Source organism: Melanostigma gelatinosum (genome assembly GCF_949748355.1).
Source record: "Melanostigma gelatinosum genome assembly, chromosome: 7".
Taxonomy (NCBI): Eukaryota; Metazoa; Chordata; class Actinopteri; order Perciformes; family Zoarcidae; genus Melanostigma; species Melanostigma gelatinosum.
This window is the reverse complement of record NC_136640.1, coordinates 21862171-21878200: the sequence shown is the minus strand read 5'-3', so window position 1 is coordinate 21878200 and position 16030 is coordinate 21862171. Positions and strand designations below refer to the sequence as shown.

At 44.4% G+C, this 16030-nt stretch overlaps 1 protein-coding gene across 2 annotated transcripts in view; it reads right to left on the bottom strand.

The window, feature by feature from the left end:
* The window catches only part of eml2 (EMAP like 2), a 29504-nt gene extending 13911 nt beyond the window's left edge, over positions 1–15593 (bottom strand). The window contains exons 1-4 of one of the 2 annotated variants that reach the window (XM_079272400.1): positions 15458–15593; positions 5542–5772; positions 5238–5355; positions 5014–5115 (exon numbers count right to left, since the gene is read on the bottom strand). In XM_079272400.1, coding sequence (XP_079128526.1) covers positions 5014–5115; positions 5238–5355; positions 5542–5772; positions 15458–15530 — 524 coding nt within the window. In that variant the 5' untranslated portion in view covers positions 15531–15593. Of the gene's footprint in view, positions 1–3160; positions 3251–5013; positions 5116–5237; positions 5356–5541; positions 5773–15457 lie in introns of those variants that run through there. The other variant, XM_079272401.1, reaches the window with a different exon arrangement.
* Positions 15594–16030: the final 437 nt, after the last annotated feature.

The window sequence follows — 16030 nt, the reverse complement described above, 5'->3', positions numbered from 1 at the left end:
GCACTCTGACAACTCATTTGGTTTGGTGTAAGAACCAGTAGGGGACTAATGAGCAGCAAAGAACCCGCCAGGGTTCCCCTGAGAAACTCTTCAAACTACAGACAGAACCAGTAATGAATGTGCTCTGTTTCTCTGAAGACGTCAACATGAACCCTTCCTGCAGCTCAGCTGTGCTTTGCTTCAGGTGTAGGGATATAAAGTAGTGAGCACTAAATGCGGATTCCTTTGTGTTTGAAACGTTGCCGATTTGAATTGGCACTCAATTCTACTTGTTGTCCTAAACAACACAATGACCGGTCCGGCTTCCAGCCTTCCAGAGTGTGTTATTTCAAAGTGAGATGGCAAGATTTGATGGCCTCTAAAGAGCTAGAAACTTTCCCAAAGATATTTTTCAAGTTACGACTTTTGGACCGTCAGTGCAGAGAGATTAAAGGACCACAGCGTGAGTAAGTTATGACGGTTTTATGTGATCCTGTGTTAGCTTGTTTGTTCATCGACACATTTTGAATGTACTGAACTTATGCTTGTTCTGAAGCTAAAAGCATTCTTTTATTCATGATAGCTGGTTTGCATTAGTTTTCTTGTTTTTGCAATCAATGAAATATTGATTAACTCTTGTGTGCACGGTTTTAGTTATTAAGCCTTCAGCGGTCAATTGTGTCCCAAACTTCCACTCGGTGTAAGCATAGACTGTTTATAGGAAGTGGACGTATTCACCGTGACGTCACTCATTGGTTTGTGGACTGCTGTTGCGCAGCCTTGACTTCTGGCTTTTTGGGCGTCGCCATCTTGTTTTTTGCAGCCAGAAGAGACACGAGAGGGTGGAGCCAAGTACGACAGAATATCGAAGACGACATTTTGAGGCAACCAAAAAGGTTGCAATGAACTTTCATGAACTAAAAGCACACTATGAAAGGGTTCAAGTCGTACGACGAAAACGGACATCGCCATGGTATCGACCTGTCAATCACAAGGTAGCATACCCTGCTTTATGGTCTATTTGACTCTAAATGGATCATGAACATCATGTTGTATGGAAGACTTGGAACTAGAGATTGAGACCATAAACTCATGTTTACTGAGGTAATAAATCAAGTGAGAAATAGTCATTTTCTCATAGACTTCTGTACAGACTTCTTTTTGCAACCAGAGGAGTCGCCCCCTGCTGGCCAGTAGAAATTATGTAAGTTTTAAAACACTTCAGCATTTGCTGCACTTTTCAGACCCGGAGGTTGCCATCTGGGTGCAATAATATCTTTGTCTTATATTTCATAACAACAGATTCCTCATCGTAGCAACTGATCAGTAAAGTGCTTCATGTGATTGGGAGATACTGCAGTGATGATGTGGTGGTAACGCAGCTTTTATAGCCCTCTGAACTGTGGGAGTGGTGGGAACAGTCAAGTGTGCGTCCATTTCCTGGTCCATTATGACTGAACTGCTGCAGTGGTGGTTTTGTTAATGGACACAAACGTATCTGATCAACTTCACTCCACGAAAAAAAAAAAGTCCACTGAGATTTAACTTTGAGCTTCCTTTCATGACGACTTGTCCACTCTTCAGTGACTGTGGCATCAGATAAAATAGCGGAGAGCGGAGAAAAGATCTCAATCTTTGATGCAGACCTGTTCATCGCTTCCTTCATTAGAATTTGCATGATTTCACTCTGACAGAGGCAAAGTCATTCATGCTAGTTGTTAAACCGTGTTACTTTACAATAGTTATGTTTAGACATATATGTAATCATTTAAATTAGAAAATTATAAGATTTCCTCCTGGATCAAAGTTTTCCATCCCATGAAACAGAAACAAACGGAGCTAGGGTGAACATGATGAACTCTCTTCCTCATTCATCGTCTTTGCATGAATCCAGAACTGTTTATCAACTGTTTGTACAACGCCCTTAGATTTAAAAGGGGCGTTACCCTCAACTTTAAATCTAAATTAAAATGCAGACATAGTGATGTTAAACCGTCTGTAGTGCGGCAATATTCTTCTCTGCAGAGGTGTCGTCATTATGTTTGTTGCCTGTTAAACAGGAAGTCCAATCAATGTTATCAGATTTCATGCAAGCTGAGCAGAATTGGGAATTGGAACATCAGTCCCGCGGCTGCATCAGCATGCAGCCTGTCTGTGGTCACAGTGCTGCAGGGTGTGCTATAACGTCAAACAACAATGAATTCATTTGAATGCCTTTGGAAAAAGGTTACTAAAAAAAAGGAACAGATGTGCACTGCCTAACTTCAACCAGTAATACCAAAGCAGGAGCTCCGTCCGCCGTCCTGCCACGATCACTCAGATCTAACAGAACAATCGCTTAACCGACAGAACTGCTGAGCACAGTGGGGCTATAGTCTACTGCCACTGCACATTTACTCATCCGTGTGTGTGTGTGCGTGTGTGTTTCATAACCAGAAAGAAATGCAACATGTTTGTTTCACATCATTAGAAGCCCGGAGACAAAAGAGCCACTGACGACACTTAAAGAGGCCCACAATTCTACTTATCTGAGACATAATGAGAGACTTCTTCAGTAAGAGACAGAGCCACTTCAGAAAAACACATTTAAAAAGGTGAATATTAGTTGTCTACTAAAGTTTTTCAATACAACTCACATAACCCTTCATTGTTGGAACTACACAGTTTATTTAAGGCGAATTCTTCTAAAATGTCATGATTTAGTTTTGCCGTTAGACCCCCGCTCCACCCACATGACCGCCCTGGTTTCTGCTGCATTCATGTTCCCTATGCCGCGGCCCCTCCCCACAGCCCTGCAGCTGGTGGCAAACACACCGCATCAAACGGTTCACGTGACAACAGGGTTTCATAAAACAGACAGAACTTCCTCAGGCTGTCGTGAAGCCAGAGCCACAGACTCATCATTGCATTGTGCTACCTGTAATCTATTCAAATACAAGTCCAGGAACAGATGAAGGGTTAGCTGGAAGTGACACGCAACAAAAGCACTTTTCCAACTTTTGACTTTAACAGCAGCAAATGCATTTTTTTTATTACACGCTTCCCTCCACAAAACACACACACATTTACTTCATTTCTCATAAGAGCATAAGACTTCCTCATATACTAAAAGTAAACCCTCTCCCCACTGTCTCTGTCAATCACTGATTATCCATCATAAAATCATGAAGCAACCATTTACCTGGAAGATCTCTTCATGGCTGAAAGCTTTTCCGTGACAGTGACAGTCAACAGTGGTGAGCAGCGTCCTGAACAACAGCTACAGCAACACACAGACTTCCTCCTTCACTGAGCAAACTTAGCTGGCCTGGTGGGGCCCCGGCATCCAATCAGAGCCCACGTCCCGAATGTGCAGACCCACGACCCGCCCCCTCTGCCCAGTAACCACACCCCCCTTTTACCAAGAGCTGTTGGAAATCTGATCCATCAGAGAGAGAGAGCGAGAGAGAGAGAGAGAGCGAGAGGACAGAAAAGGAAGTGTGGGTGGTGTTTAGAGAAAGAACAGCAGAGATAAGAAAAGTAAAGGGAGGTTCAACTGTTCATGAGCGGGAAGACAGTAGTACAGAGGACGACAAATGAAGAAAAGAAGCGATGAAAGACAAGAACAAAAGGAAAAAGAGTGTATAACCAAAAGATGAACTCTCTCCGAGGTTTGTTTACAGATGACACGTGACCTGCGTGCGTGTTCACTTGGCTGTGACACGTGGAAATGTGACGCTGTTCATCAGGCTCACGGCTGTTCATCACAAAGACCAACAGACTGTTAACTGTACAACTTAATTCATCACGACGTCCCAGACTGACTGCAGGCGAACAGGAAGATTAGATCAGATACAGATGCTGGGCAGATTGGGGAGACGAGGAAGTTGTTCCTCTCGTCCCATGCAGCACCATTTCTCTTTTGTTTGATTTAATGTCAAGTATAGGGAGGTGCAAAAATCCATTTTTTTAAGGTGGACAAGTCACCTTGAATTGTTTGTCTTTAACACCAATAAAGCCGAGAGAGAAATGCTCCTGTCAAACATAGACGCTATGTCTTTGGTGTAGTTTACTGACAGAATTCAGACCAATGATGGAATACTATAATTAATAACAATAATGTTGAAAGAATATATTGATGTCAGACGTATATGAGCTTTAAACAGCTGCAGTATTACTGGAGGCATAATGTGTGTGCTCATGTTATCCATGAAAGGGTTACGATACCGCACCAACTGTAGCTGTCATTTAAATCAAGAGACAGTAAATAATGTGTGTTTACTTAAGTGAAAGTAACAGAGCAGGTTTTTAAACATTAAAAAAAAATCGACTTGCTTTGACCTGAATGTTAATTCATTAACATCTGAATTTGATGTGCTGGTTCCAGATCAAATTAACTACTGTCTGACCAGAGAGAACTTCCATTGTACCTTTAAAAGGGAAAGTTTACCACCGTTAATGTGGATGTCCAATCGATACCTCAGTTCCTGCAATATTCACCAATAAAGCAGAGTTTGCAGTTGCAACTTCTTGCCGTTCTTCCTGCAGCGCCGACATCTGACATGACAGTCGTCGGATGCAAGGAAGTTTCCATTTCATTTTTGATTTCTACAACTTCCTTGTTCTCTTCGCTTGTATTGCAAAATAGTTACTTTTACAACACGGCATCACAAAATATGAGTGCGGAAGACATATTCAAAACCTGCAGATCTAAATATCTCCATATCTAATATAGAAATAACTTAAGTCAGTCTTGCTGCAACCAAACACTCCATCTTGCAGCCTCTTGACTGTCACACATGTGTCTACAGACAGAGAGACAGAGTGGAGAGGTATGACAGCTCATTAAAACAACCTAATATGACCCATTGAACTCCTCCACAGCCCTGCTGACCCACGATACACAAACATCTTCTCTGGGCTTGTTAGAGGCAAAAGGAGTAGTTTGTTTTCATGGCCGGGCACAGTATCAGGAAGTGAGAAGGTGTTCATGGGTCTACAAACACAGCGCTTAATATCCGCGAGATACGGCGACGCGCTGGACGAGAGCGCTACCTTTTGCCTCCGGAGGAGCTGCTGGAGGAGGTGGTTCGACTGAGACTCTCTGCTCCCAACTCTCTCCTCACCAGGGTGAGACGCTCTGTGGACATGCTCTTCCTGAGGGAGAGGAAAAGGAAAAATAGAACATAGACGGTTGAATAATCTTGGGACGACACAGCAAAAAAGACTCGCTGGTCATTTACGGGAGCGTGACTTTTTTTGTTTTGTGCTTTGCATACCTCTTAATGGACTGTAGCACCTCCTTTTTAGGAGAGGAAGGGGAGGAGAGGAGGCGTTTCTGCTGAACGTAACCGTTACTCAGAGGCCTGGAGGGAAGAGCCTGCAGGAGCTGACGCACTGAAAGGTAACAAATTATTATCAGCTTCAGCAGAAGAGGGATCGATAGATGCCAACAATGTGGGACGTGTTGCAGGAACATGTGTGCAGAGATACTGACGATGCATGACGAGTGATGAGAAGCCGAACTAGCCAGGGAAAGGCCTGCAGGACGTTGCCTCTCTGTTCATCGGTTACCTTTCTTACCCTTGGGAGGTGCTGCCGACGCTGTGGTGGCCAGAGGTCTCCTCCCGGCGGCGTGGCCACCTCCGGGCTGCCCCCCCCGGCTCTGCTCCTCGCAGCAGCCCAGGCGGCGCAAGGCGTCAGCCAGGGCGGCCTTCAACAGCTGGATCTCGTCATCCTGCAGCTGCAGCTTCTGCTCCAGGTGGGAAACCCGGTCCTCCATGTCCATGTTGCTGCCGGCCGACACCGTGTCATCTGGACCAGAGGGAGAGAGAGGGTCTTAGGTTTAGAGTCGAGCTGATGGGAGACGATGGGCAGGTCAGATGAGGATTGGTACGAGCATGTTAGCTCTGTTCAACCAACACGGTGTGGGGACTATACTACTACTTACTGTTTAAAAAAAAAATTATCCAGATGAGCCTCCTGAATTTGTACCTCAAAATGGTGCCAGAACTTATATTCATAATTGCCAACCATAAGTCTTGACCGGAAAAAAGGCAGAAAAAATGCATGTAGAACGAATAAAAATGAATGAAACCCATCCGATAACCATGTGACCTTTGTGTTTGGCAAAATATGATTGGTAATTTGCAGTGACATTTTTTACTTGATAAATTACGGACACGGCAGATTCGCGCGGGATTAAAATCACAAATGACCTCCGATATGATTACAAATGACGAGAACATCCCAGGTTATACTGGACATGTGTAAACAGGGCTATTATCAATAGAAGAATACAAGGAAAAAGACATGGTTCAGTCCGACTAATGATAGATTTGATGGACTTGCAGCGCTGAAAGAAAACAGCAATGAACACTTTGCAGAAATAAAAATGAACTTGACCACACGTTTATGTGAGAGTGAAGACACCATGACGAAATGAGAATAAAGAAAGACAAATAGAGGATTAAAGTATTGGAACCTTGAGTAACGGCTGCCTGGATCTTGAACATTTAGGCTCATTTATTGGAACATAAACACAAGCAGCTGCTTTGGCTGAGTGTTGTTGATACCAGTTGTGTGAATAAATGGTTTAGAGTTTCTCAGCTGGCATTAGAGCATACAGGAAACTTGGTTTTAATAATTTAGACTCCGTGTGTGAGTGCGAGTGACGGAAGGAACACACCACCAGGTTGTGAGGCTGCTTTGTATGGACCGCATGGGAGAGAAGAGAAACAAAGCTTTGTCCTTGTGCATTACATCTGCATGCATTAAGATTTAAAAGAAGCCCTGTGGGGTTTCTAACTACCAGTGGTGTTTGGCCCAGCAGGTTTACATTTTGTTTATATCCTTTGATCATTTTGTTCTCATCACCATCGCAGCCAACTGCTGAGGACAGTAACGTCCATGTGTAAATAATGCAGGTTTGAACTTTTCAAAAATTTGTGTGTTTGCAAATGTTAAATGAGGAAGGGAATACATTCAAAATATGTGTGTTTGGCCTCCAGTGTGTTTTGGTAAGAACTGATTGTAAACATTAATATTTATAAGAGAACTCCACAGGGCCTGCAAAACTAATCCCACCAGCCTCAGCTGTACGTCATGTGTAGTGTTAATGAGCAAATGCTAGCATGCTAACATGTTTAACTACAAGAGGGAAGGCGGTAAATATTAAACCTGCTACACGTCAATATGTTAGCTTTGTCATTGTGAGCATGTAGCATTTAGCTAAAAAAAGAGTTGTACATTGTGTGTAGTGTTAATGAGCAAATGCTAGCATGCTAACATGCTTAACTACAAGAGGGAAGGCGGTAAATATTAAACCTGCTACACGTCAATATGTTAGCATTGTCATTGTGAGCATGTAGCTAAAAAAAAAAAAGAGTTGTACATTGTGTTTAGTGTTAATTAGCAAATGCTAGCATGCTAACATGCTTAACGAAGCGAGTGTACATATTAATATAGTAAACCTGCTACACATCAACATGTTAGCATTTAGCTAAAAACAACAACACTGTGCCGAAGTGCAGCCTCAGAGACCCTGCCATGGCTGCTCACACCTGTTAACAAGCAAACAGTAATCAGTCTTAATCACTGAGCGGTCTCAGCACTCTGATATGCAGATTTATTTCTCAAATGTATTTCTGCAGCAAAACTTTCCATATATGAAATATATAAAACACAAACGCAAAGGAGCGGCTGTTGATTCCAGCCCGCTCACATCCGTCCTCTGCCTTTCTTCCTCTCGTATTGAATTGAACTCTTTCCAGCCTAATCGTCCACCCTCCTCACACCCACCATGATGACATCACCGGAGGCCCTGCTACATTATTGAAGGCAAACTGCCCTGAGCGGATTATTAATGTGTGGCCCACATTAACAAGTTCCTGGGTTGGCTGGAACATCTCGACCCTTCATGCGTCCTGATGCGGGGGGGGCAAAGAGAGTACTGTTGTACTGTAACTGTATCACATCCTGTACTCAAATGAGACCGGCCCGAAAGGGAAATCCAGCTTCAGATTTACATGCGGACATCAAGCTAAAGGGAGATTAGCATGGACCAGCGGCATAACGGCATCGCTTCCTTTTGGTAAAATGCTGCTAGTTTATCTGATGCACGTATTAGAATGAGACTGGTTTTATCCAAATGACATAAGACTTTTGTTAAAAAAAGTGCTGATCATTTCTGTTTTTTTTGGGGTTTTTTAAGTTTAGTTTATTTCATTTATTTTTATGGACCAAAAACACATTCATCTCTTACGAGGAGAAGAGATGCTTTGTAGCAGATTTAGCTACTGGCTCATTTCTGTGTGCCCCCTGTGAAGGTATACACAAACAGTAATACAGCTAATGCAATTAATACCAACACAACTTCAGACTACAGTAAATACTCAATCCAATCAGACATTCAAACGCATGCCAGCATCTAAAAGCCTCCACCAGTGTCTAAATCTAAAAGCCCTTTCAGAGTCAGTGACTCATTTGCAAATTAAAACTCGTAACGTTGTACATGAATGACGGACAGTTAATTCACTTGAAAGTATTCTGCCTACAGATGTTTTGTCGGGTAAAACAATACAAATATAGCGAAGTCTCACTTCCTGAAAGGTGTCTTTACTGTCCTGCTACTGTACGTTAGCCACGCCAACATCACTCCATCTACTAATCACAGCGATGAGGCAGAGAAACCGTCGCAGTGACACACAGTATTTCTACAGCGACTCCAACTCTCACCTGTGGGAGAAATTAAGCACTTAGTTTTTTACAGGAAAGAAATGCATCTTTCTCATAATAGAATGCAGGCGAGGCCAAAACACAGGCGGTGGGGTTTACGAGTGAGCAGACGGAGGAGAAAACTAAGTGTCTGAGGTAGACCAGGACAGATTGTTGGTGGGAGGAGATGGAGGGAGAAAGGAACAGAAAGGACTCGCAGTGAGAGAAACAGGAGAATGATTCATCTTCAGCCGGATTGCGACGAAGTTCTTGTTTATCCAAACTGCCAGAAGGTCTGCCGATTTGAACAGAGACACCGAATGAGGAGGACACAGGGACAGAACACAGAAGAGACCGTTTCAGAGTCTGAAATAGCTCAATGTTCTCCTCTCTGCTACACACTGAGGCCTGTTCATACACGTATTAAAGAGAGTACATACCGTGTATATAGTAAAGCAGGTACCTCTACTCATGATGTACTTTCGAATTCACATTGTGAGATCATTTCCAAGAAACTTCTGAGCACATGAGGGATTCTTTGAGGAGAAAGGACGGCCCTGATCATTTAAGCGCGTACAAAATCCAATCATTTAGAAGCTTCACTACAAAATACCAATAACTAATGTCTTTACCACCAGCGGGGCACAAACAGTGTCAAGTTTGTTTTAAGTAAGGGGTAAGTAATGTGCTTAGAGTTAAATCCTAATCTTATGCTGTAATCTCAATGTCAAAATGCCTCCAGCCGGCAGGTTAGCATAAATTAACAACTCTTGGATCCCGCAAAGCTGAATGTTATCACATTTGCATGCAAATGCATGAGCACGAAACATTCAACATGCTCTCGGTTTATTAACAGTTTGATGTATTATGTGGGGGGAGAGTTGTGTTTCAGCCTGGCCCAACGTAAAACATAGGATTTCTGCCCCATGCTAAACGTGCTAGCATGTTAACATGTTAGCACGTTTAGTTTGAGTTGCAGCGCTGCCGACATTCTTTACATTCAACTGACTGACATGTTGCATGTCATATACTGTATACTGAAGAGAAAGAGCAAGAGAGAAGAGAAAAAAAGATGGAGAGATCATGGGTTCACCATCATCTCCTCTCTCTAGTCAGCACACCTGTTAAAAAGCTGCTGCAGAGCCTCCTTTTCCATCTGCCCTTGAATTATCACACACACACCATAACAATGGATCCACCTCAGCGGTATTCCATTACTCTCCTTATAACCCAGAGGCCACATCTATTTGATATTCAGCGCGCACACACACACACACACACACACACACACACACACACACACACACACACACACACACACACACACACACACACACACACACACACACACACACACACACACACACACACACACACACACACACACACTATCAGAGATGTAAAACAGTGGTGGACAAAAGAAAAGAGAGAGAAGCATGGATGAGAGGAGTTGGAGGAAAGGGAGTAAAACGAAAGCTGGAGAAGATATGGATGATGAAATTCAGAGGATGTGTGAGTGAGTGAGAGAGATGGACAATGGGAGGTCGGTGCAGGGCAATGAGAACATTGCAGGCTGCTGAAATATTCATGGTGCAGTGAAGTGATGAGACCGGTCTGGTCCTACCTGTCATTGTGTCCACACTAAGTGTCTGCTCACTCCTCCTGTCAGTCAAACCAGACGGTCAGTCCACAGCACTGTCGGTCAGCTTTTACACTCTTCTCTCCCCAGAGGCTCTCTGGAGTCAGACTCCCTCCCCTCCCCATCTGTGATCTCTCTCTCTCTATCTATCTCACACACACACACACACACACACACACCAGTCCTCGGCCAACCACTCCCTCCTCCGCCTCCACTCTCTCCCTTGCTTCCCGGAACACTCCCTCTTCATCACCCCCACCCCCTTCTCCTCCATCCTTCTTCCTCCTCCTCCTCCTCCCTCGTTAACTATGGGCAGAGAGGACACAAGCAGAAGGGGTGGAGCCTGGCACAGGACCACAAACACACTGCACCAGCATCTGTACAGCCAGGCACCACCAGGAAGAGATTCTGCAGAGCCAGACTCAAGGATCAATGACACACACTCTCACACACACACACACACACACACACACACACACACACACACACACACACACACACACACACACACACACACACACACACACACACACACACACACACACACACACACACACACACACACACACACACACACACACACACACACACACACACACACACACACACACACACGACTCTGCACTTGAGGCCCACGTGCCCTTACGTTACATTTGCGTTTAACTGAACTTCAAAATGTACTAAATGAGCATCACAAAGTATTGTTGTACTTGGTCTCTACAGAAAGTCTGAATTAGATAGATCTGGTAATATTCTATTTTTTGAAAATTATTATTATTTTTGTCGACAAATCCCAACCAACACGTGTGTGTAGCTAAAGCCTGATGAACCTTCTTCCACTGAGCCATAGAGCTCCATTGTTGTCCAAAAACTGTTGGAAACCTTCATTACCAAAACCATCGTTTATTTGAACTCAATCTCACACACACACCGTCCTGTTGCCCCAAACACACACTAATACAGCGCCGATTTGGATTAATCCACAAGTGAAAATAATACCAAAACAAATACAACTATAAATTCACAGAAACTATATTAGTGACATATTTTTAAAGGTTTACATTGTGTGTAGGAACTGATCGAGTCAGGCCCACAGACGGGGCACTGGTTTGGGTATTTTTGACAATAAGAGAAACATAACACCAGCAGTCTTTCCCTTTAACGTGAACTGAAAACACTCTTCTTAAACCAAAGGGAAACAGGTCTTTAATTAGATGGAGTACAGTACTATAATGCTCTTCAAATGATCAAATTCAATCTATCATCCTCTTTCAAAAACGGTTGTTCCTCTTCTGCATCCGACACACCAGACCGAACCCTACAGCACAATCAGCTAAGTCAGGGATTCCCAAAGTGGGGTGCGCGAGCTGCCTCTAGGGGGTGCGCGAGAGGAAAAGTGTAATGGCGGTCTGATGGTGTAATAATATTAAATATTAAAAAAAAATGTAATTTTAATTTAAAAACTGTCAGGTGGGACATCTGAAGCTATCAGTCGTAAAAGAGGAGAGGGACAGAGAGAGAGAGAGGAATCGGAGGCGAGGGGAACGGAGAGGTGCGTTGGGGAGAGACCGGGAGAAGAAATCGAGCCAGAGTCAGAGGAAGATGAGACGGAGGAGACCGAAAAGGAGGAAGGGATAGCACAGACAAATCGGGAGCACATCGGCCCATCGCGGAGTCAAGGTGAAAAAAGAGGAAACGAGAGTGAGCATCAGACTGGGAAAAAAAGAGGAAATATGATGAAAAGTATGTGTGTCTGGGCTTCACTTGGATTGGCAACGCAGATTCCCCAAAGCCACAGTGCGTGGTGTGCAGTGAGGTTCTGGCTAACAGTCTGAAGCTCTTATTTACGTCGCCACCTGAACACCAAGCATGCCAGTGCAAGTCAAAAGCCCCTTACATTGTTTATATCGAAATTGGAGGAGTTACAAAACAACCAAAAACAACTGGAGTCTCATTCATGTGTTGGTATATAAATGACGCACTACGGGCTTCATATCTGGTTACAGAATAGCGAGAAAGGGGCTACCGCACACAATCACTGAAGACGTGAGCTTGCCAGCTGCCAGAGAGATGGTGGAATGTATGATTGGTGAGAAAGAAGCAAAAAAGTTGGACATGATCCCGGTGTCCAACAACACTGTGTCGCCGCATCGATGCTTTGTCCGAAGACATCCTGGCTACATTAGTCGGTCATGAATTGTAAATTAAATGTGATAATCTGCCTCTGAGCCTGTGCGTGTGTGCTCGCATCCGTATTGCTCTTTAAAAGTGATGCCTTGTGTCACTGAAAGTTATTGAAACTTTGTTGCAGTGTTTCAGGGCGTTTTCACACCTTCAGTTCGTTTGCTTTGTTGCAGTTGCTCCTTTGTTCGGTTTGTGTTCACACTGCAACATTTAACAGCGGACTAAATCTTGTAAACAAATGCCACGCGCGAGCAAACTGTTCTCTCATTGGTCCGATTCTTATGCGGCTATGAAGGCTTAAAAGGCTCTGTTGCTTCTTTTTTCTTTTTTTTTTAGTAAGGGGGGGGGGGGGGGGTGCGCGAACCCGGTCGGGATGTAGAAGGGGGTGCGCGGCCTAAAAAGTTTGGGAACCGCTGAGCTAAGTGATGTCTGTGCAGCAGCACACCAAGCTGTGACTGACAGCTCCCGTTGCTGCAACACCGCTTCAGTCCTCTCGTCTCCATCTACAGCTGAGAGAGCGTACTGTACGCTGCACTGCACACATGCACCTGCAGTGGTACCCTCCGCACACTGTAGATGTGCTCCTGGTGTCACCGTGCACTCTGTTCATGCGTGTATTTTTAGAGCTTACACAGAGATTACGTTGAACCCCTCCCACAAGGCTGAATCATAACATACCGGGGTTGTTTTTAAGGGAAAGATTCCACTCTCTCTTTGCCTAAATTCAATTGTGTGGGATGTGAGCACTAAGTATTCTCCACACCCTGCTGGAGACTTAATTAAATTTGAGAGTGAGACACAGAACTGCACAGAGAAAGCCAGCACGCACTGACAGCAGATCAAACGTCCTGCAGACACCAAAGGCAAACATTTCGTTTCCATCTTGGGGGTCCTTGGCAAAAAAGATTGAGAACCTTGTTTTTAATTGCTTCACAGAGGTCTCTGTGCTGATTTTGGGACGATTAAAACATGAAATGGGCAATGGTGCACGCTTTTGATGCAGCCTGCTTGATGAAAAAATCTAAAGTGTGTTGATAAAGGTTTTACGCTTCTTGTGGAGTTCAAACCTCAGCGGGATCATTTAGATAACAGAACATTTTGATTCCTCACGCACCCGAGTTCAATACAACTAAAACAAAAACTATAAGGGGGAGAACACAAAGTGTATTTGCTCAAGACGTGTGACCCAGGTGGCAGATCTGATGACCACTGATGTGGAGGATCTCTGGTTACAGTGAGAGGACAGATGGCAGAGGAGGAGAGACGGACGGATAAACGCAACAATACAAACAGAAGAAGGAAGTTGGTCGATTGAAGCTCGCTCAGCAGACGCCGCTGACACCAAACACAGACTCTCTGTTGTCATCGTTCTCCAGCCTGGATCTCACCTGCTGCGGCCCAGCGGAGTGAAACCCTCTCACCGCCGTCTGCCTCCTGACGTCACGGTGTTCTCCTTTAAGGCTCAACCCCAAAATGTCTGCATGTGAACAGTTGCAGGGTGCCGCGATACATCGGTTTATTACGGCACGAAATGGAGCCTCACAAGCGCTGGTTGGATAGTGGCCCTGCAGACTCTCGAGCCTTTGACAGCACACAGTCACAGGATAGGGAGTTCAGGCTGAAGTGTCCTTAATAAGACGCTCCAGAGACTGACCTCTGACCTCTGAGTTGGAGAAAGCATCAAAAACAATTTTGTGTAAAGGTCAGCAAACAGGCCTCTATTCCTATGCTTGTGAGGACCTTCCCTTAGACACTCATTCTCTGACCACTTCACCTCAGACCAATACGTTAACACTTAAACCACTCGGCCCTAAAGGAGGGCCGGTCCCTCACTGCAGGACCAGCTGTCACTCGACGAGCCCTTCTGGTAACCTGCAGCTGGCTTTATATTTCTATTTACCCTCACTCTCTCGCCTGCTCTAAGATCTGAAGCTCGGTGCACAGGACTCACGTGTTTGTCTCATAGTCTGCACTTAAATATTGATACCTGGGAGCTGCGGGAGGCTTTGGACCACAACACTGTCCGAGCAGTCTGAACGGCACGCGTTACATCTTGGACAACAATCAGACTCCCGTGACCGCCCCCCGCTCCCTGACTGTCTCCGCACCTGTCGCTCAATATGGCTGTCTGGTTTCTCTGGGGATCACGGCGTCACTTCGCATGCATTCATTTACGTCTCCAAGAAGTGATAAAAATGGCAATGTACTGTGTTTGAAACAGCTGGAGAGACAATCAGCCACTGTCTCCATCACAGATGTGATCTGTCCTGGCAGCAGCACAGCATTTGCATATTTGTAAAGCAGGATGTGATATAGAGAGACTCAAGGCTGCAGGGAGAAGAGCAGCATATATATGCGACAAGGCCATCAGAGAGCATCATGTGTTTCAGAACCAGGAAATGGACCACGTCCTGCAACATTGTGATCATAACAAGGATTCCATGCACGACGACAACCGCCAGCCTCCCAGCTTGTTAGTGAATACAGACAGTGTTGGGAAGCTGTGGCTTCAATCATGTCTCAGGCAAATGACACAGACTCCATAGCACCTGATGAGATAGTTGATCAAAAGGTAAATATTTCACTCTCTAACCCCTCAATTATCACCAAAAATACTATAATCAGAGAGAAAAGTGGTGAAAATAAACAATAGCACCATTCAATATTTAAACAATGTATAGACAATGTTGTTTTACATCAAGCTAGCATTGCAAGAATATTTAAGATGAAAAAAATGAATGACATTCATATACATCCCATCGGGGTAATTTGAGCAGTGACTGATGGGCAGGTGGAACATTATGGTTCTTTCAGCCTCTCCGCCGAATGAACGTCGTTGTCAATACATGTCTGGTTCGATTCGTGCACATTTGGAAACACATTCACGGTTAATTCATCATCTCTCTCTTGTGTTTATGTTGCGTGTGCTGCGGTGGAACGAGAAGCGGAGGGCTCTCTCACCGTTGTTGCAGTACTGTAGCAGCAGGTTGGTGCTGTCATACAGGCTCCCGCACGAAGCGATCCTCTCAGACATCCCCTTCTCCTTCTTTTTCCTTCCTTCGTCCCGGCTCTGTCCTCCTCTCCGTCGGCTCCTTTGTCCTCGTCCCCTCTCCGTCTCTTCTTCGCGCCGTCACCCCTTCCCGTCTCCTCCTCGTTCATAAACGGACAGACACATGCACCTTTACCTGCTCTCCTGCTCCCACCCCCACTACTCTCTCCCTCTCATGCTCCTGCCTCGCTGCCAGCGTTAAGATAAACATTGTACCTACTGTTCTTCCGTTAGGGAATTTCAAAGTAAGAGTAATAGCGACGGGCACCCCATTGGCGACTATAATGTTTAAATTATATGTGCACCTCTACATTATTTTAACAACATTTAAATTGCGTGAGTCATATATATATATATATATATATATATATATATATATATATATATATAGATTACAACTCTAGCTTCATTAAAAAAAGAATATTATATTTTCACATTGATTGTCACTTTGCTTTCCAGTTAAAAGCAATTCCCATTTCACCTAA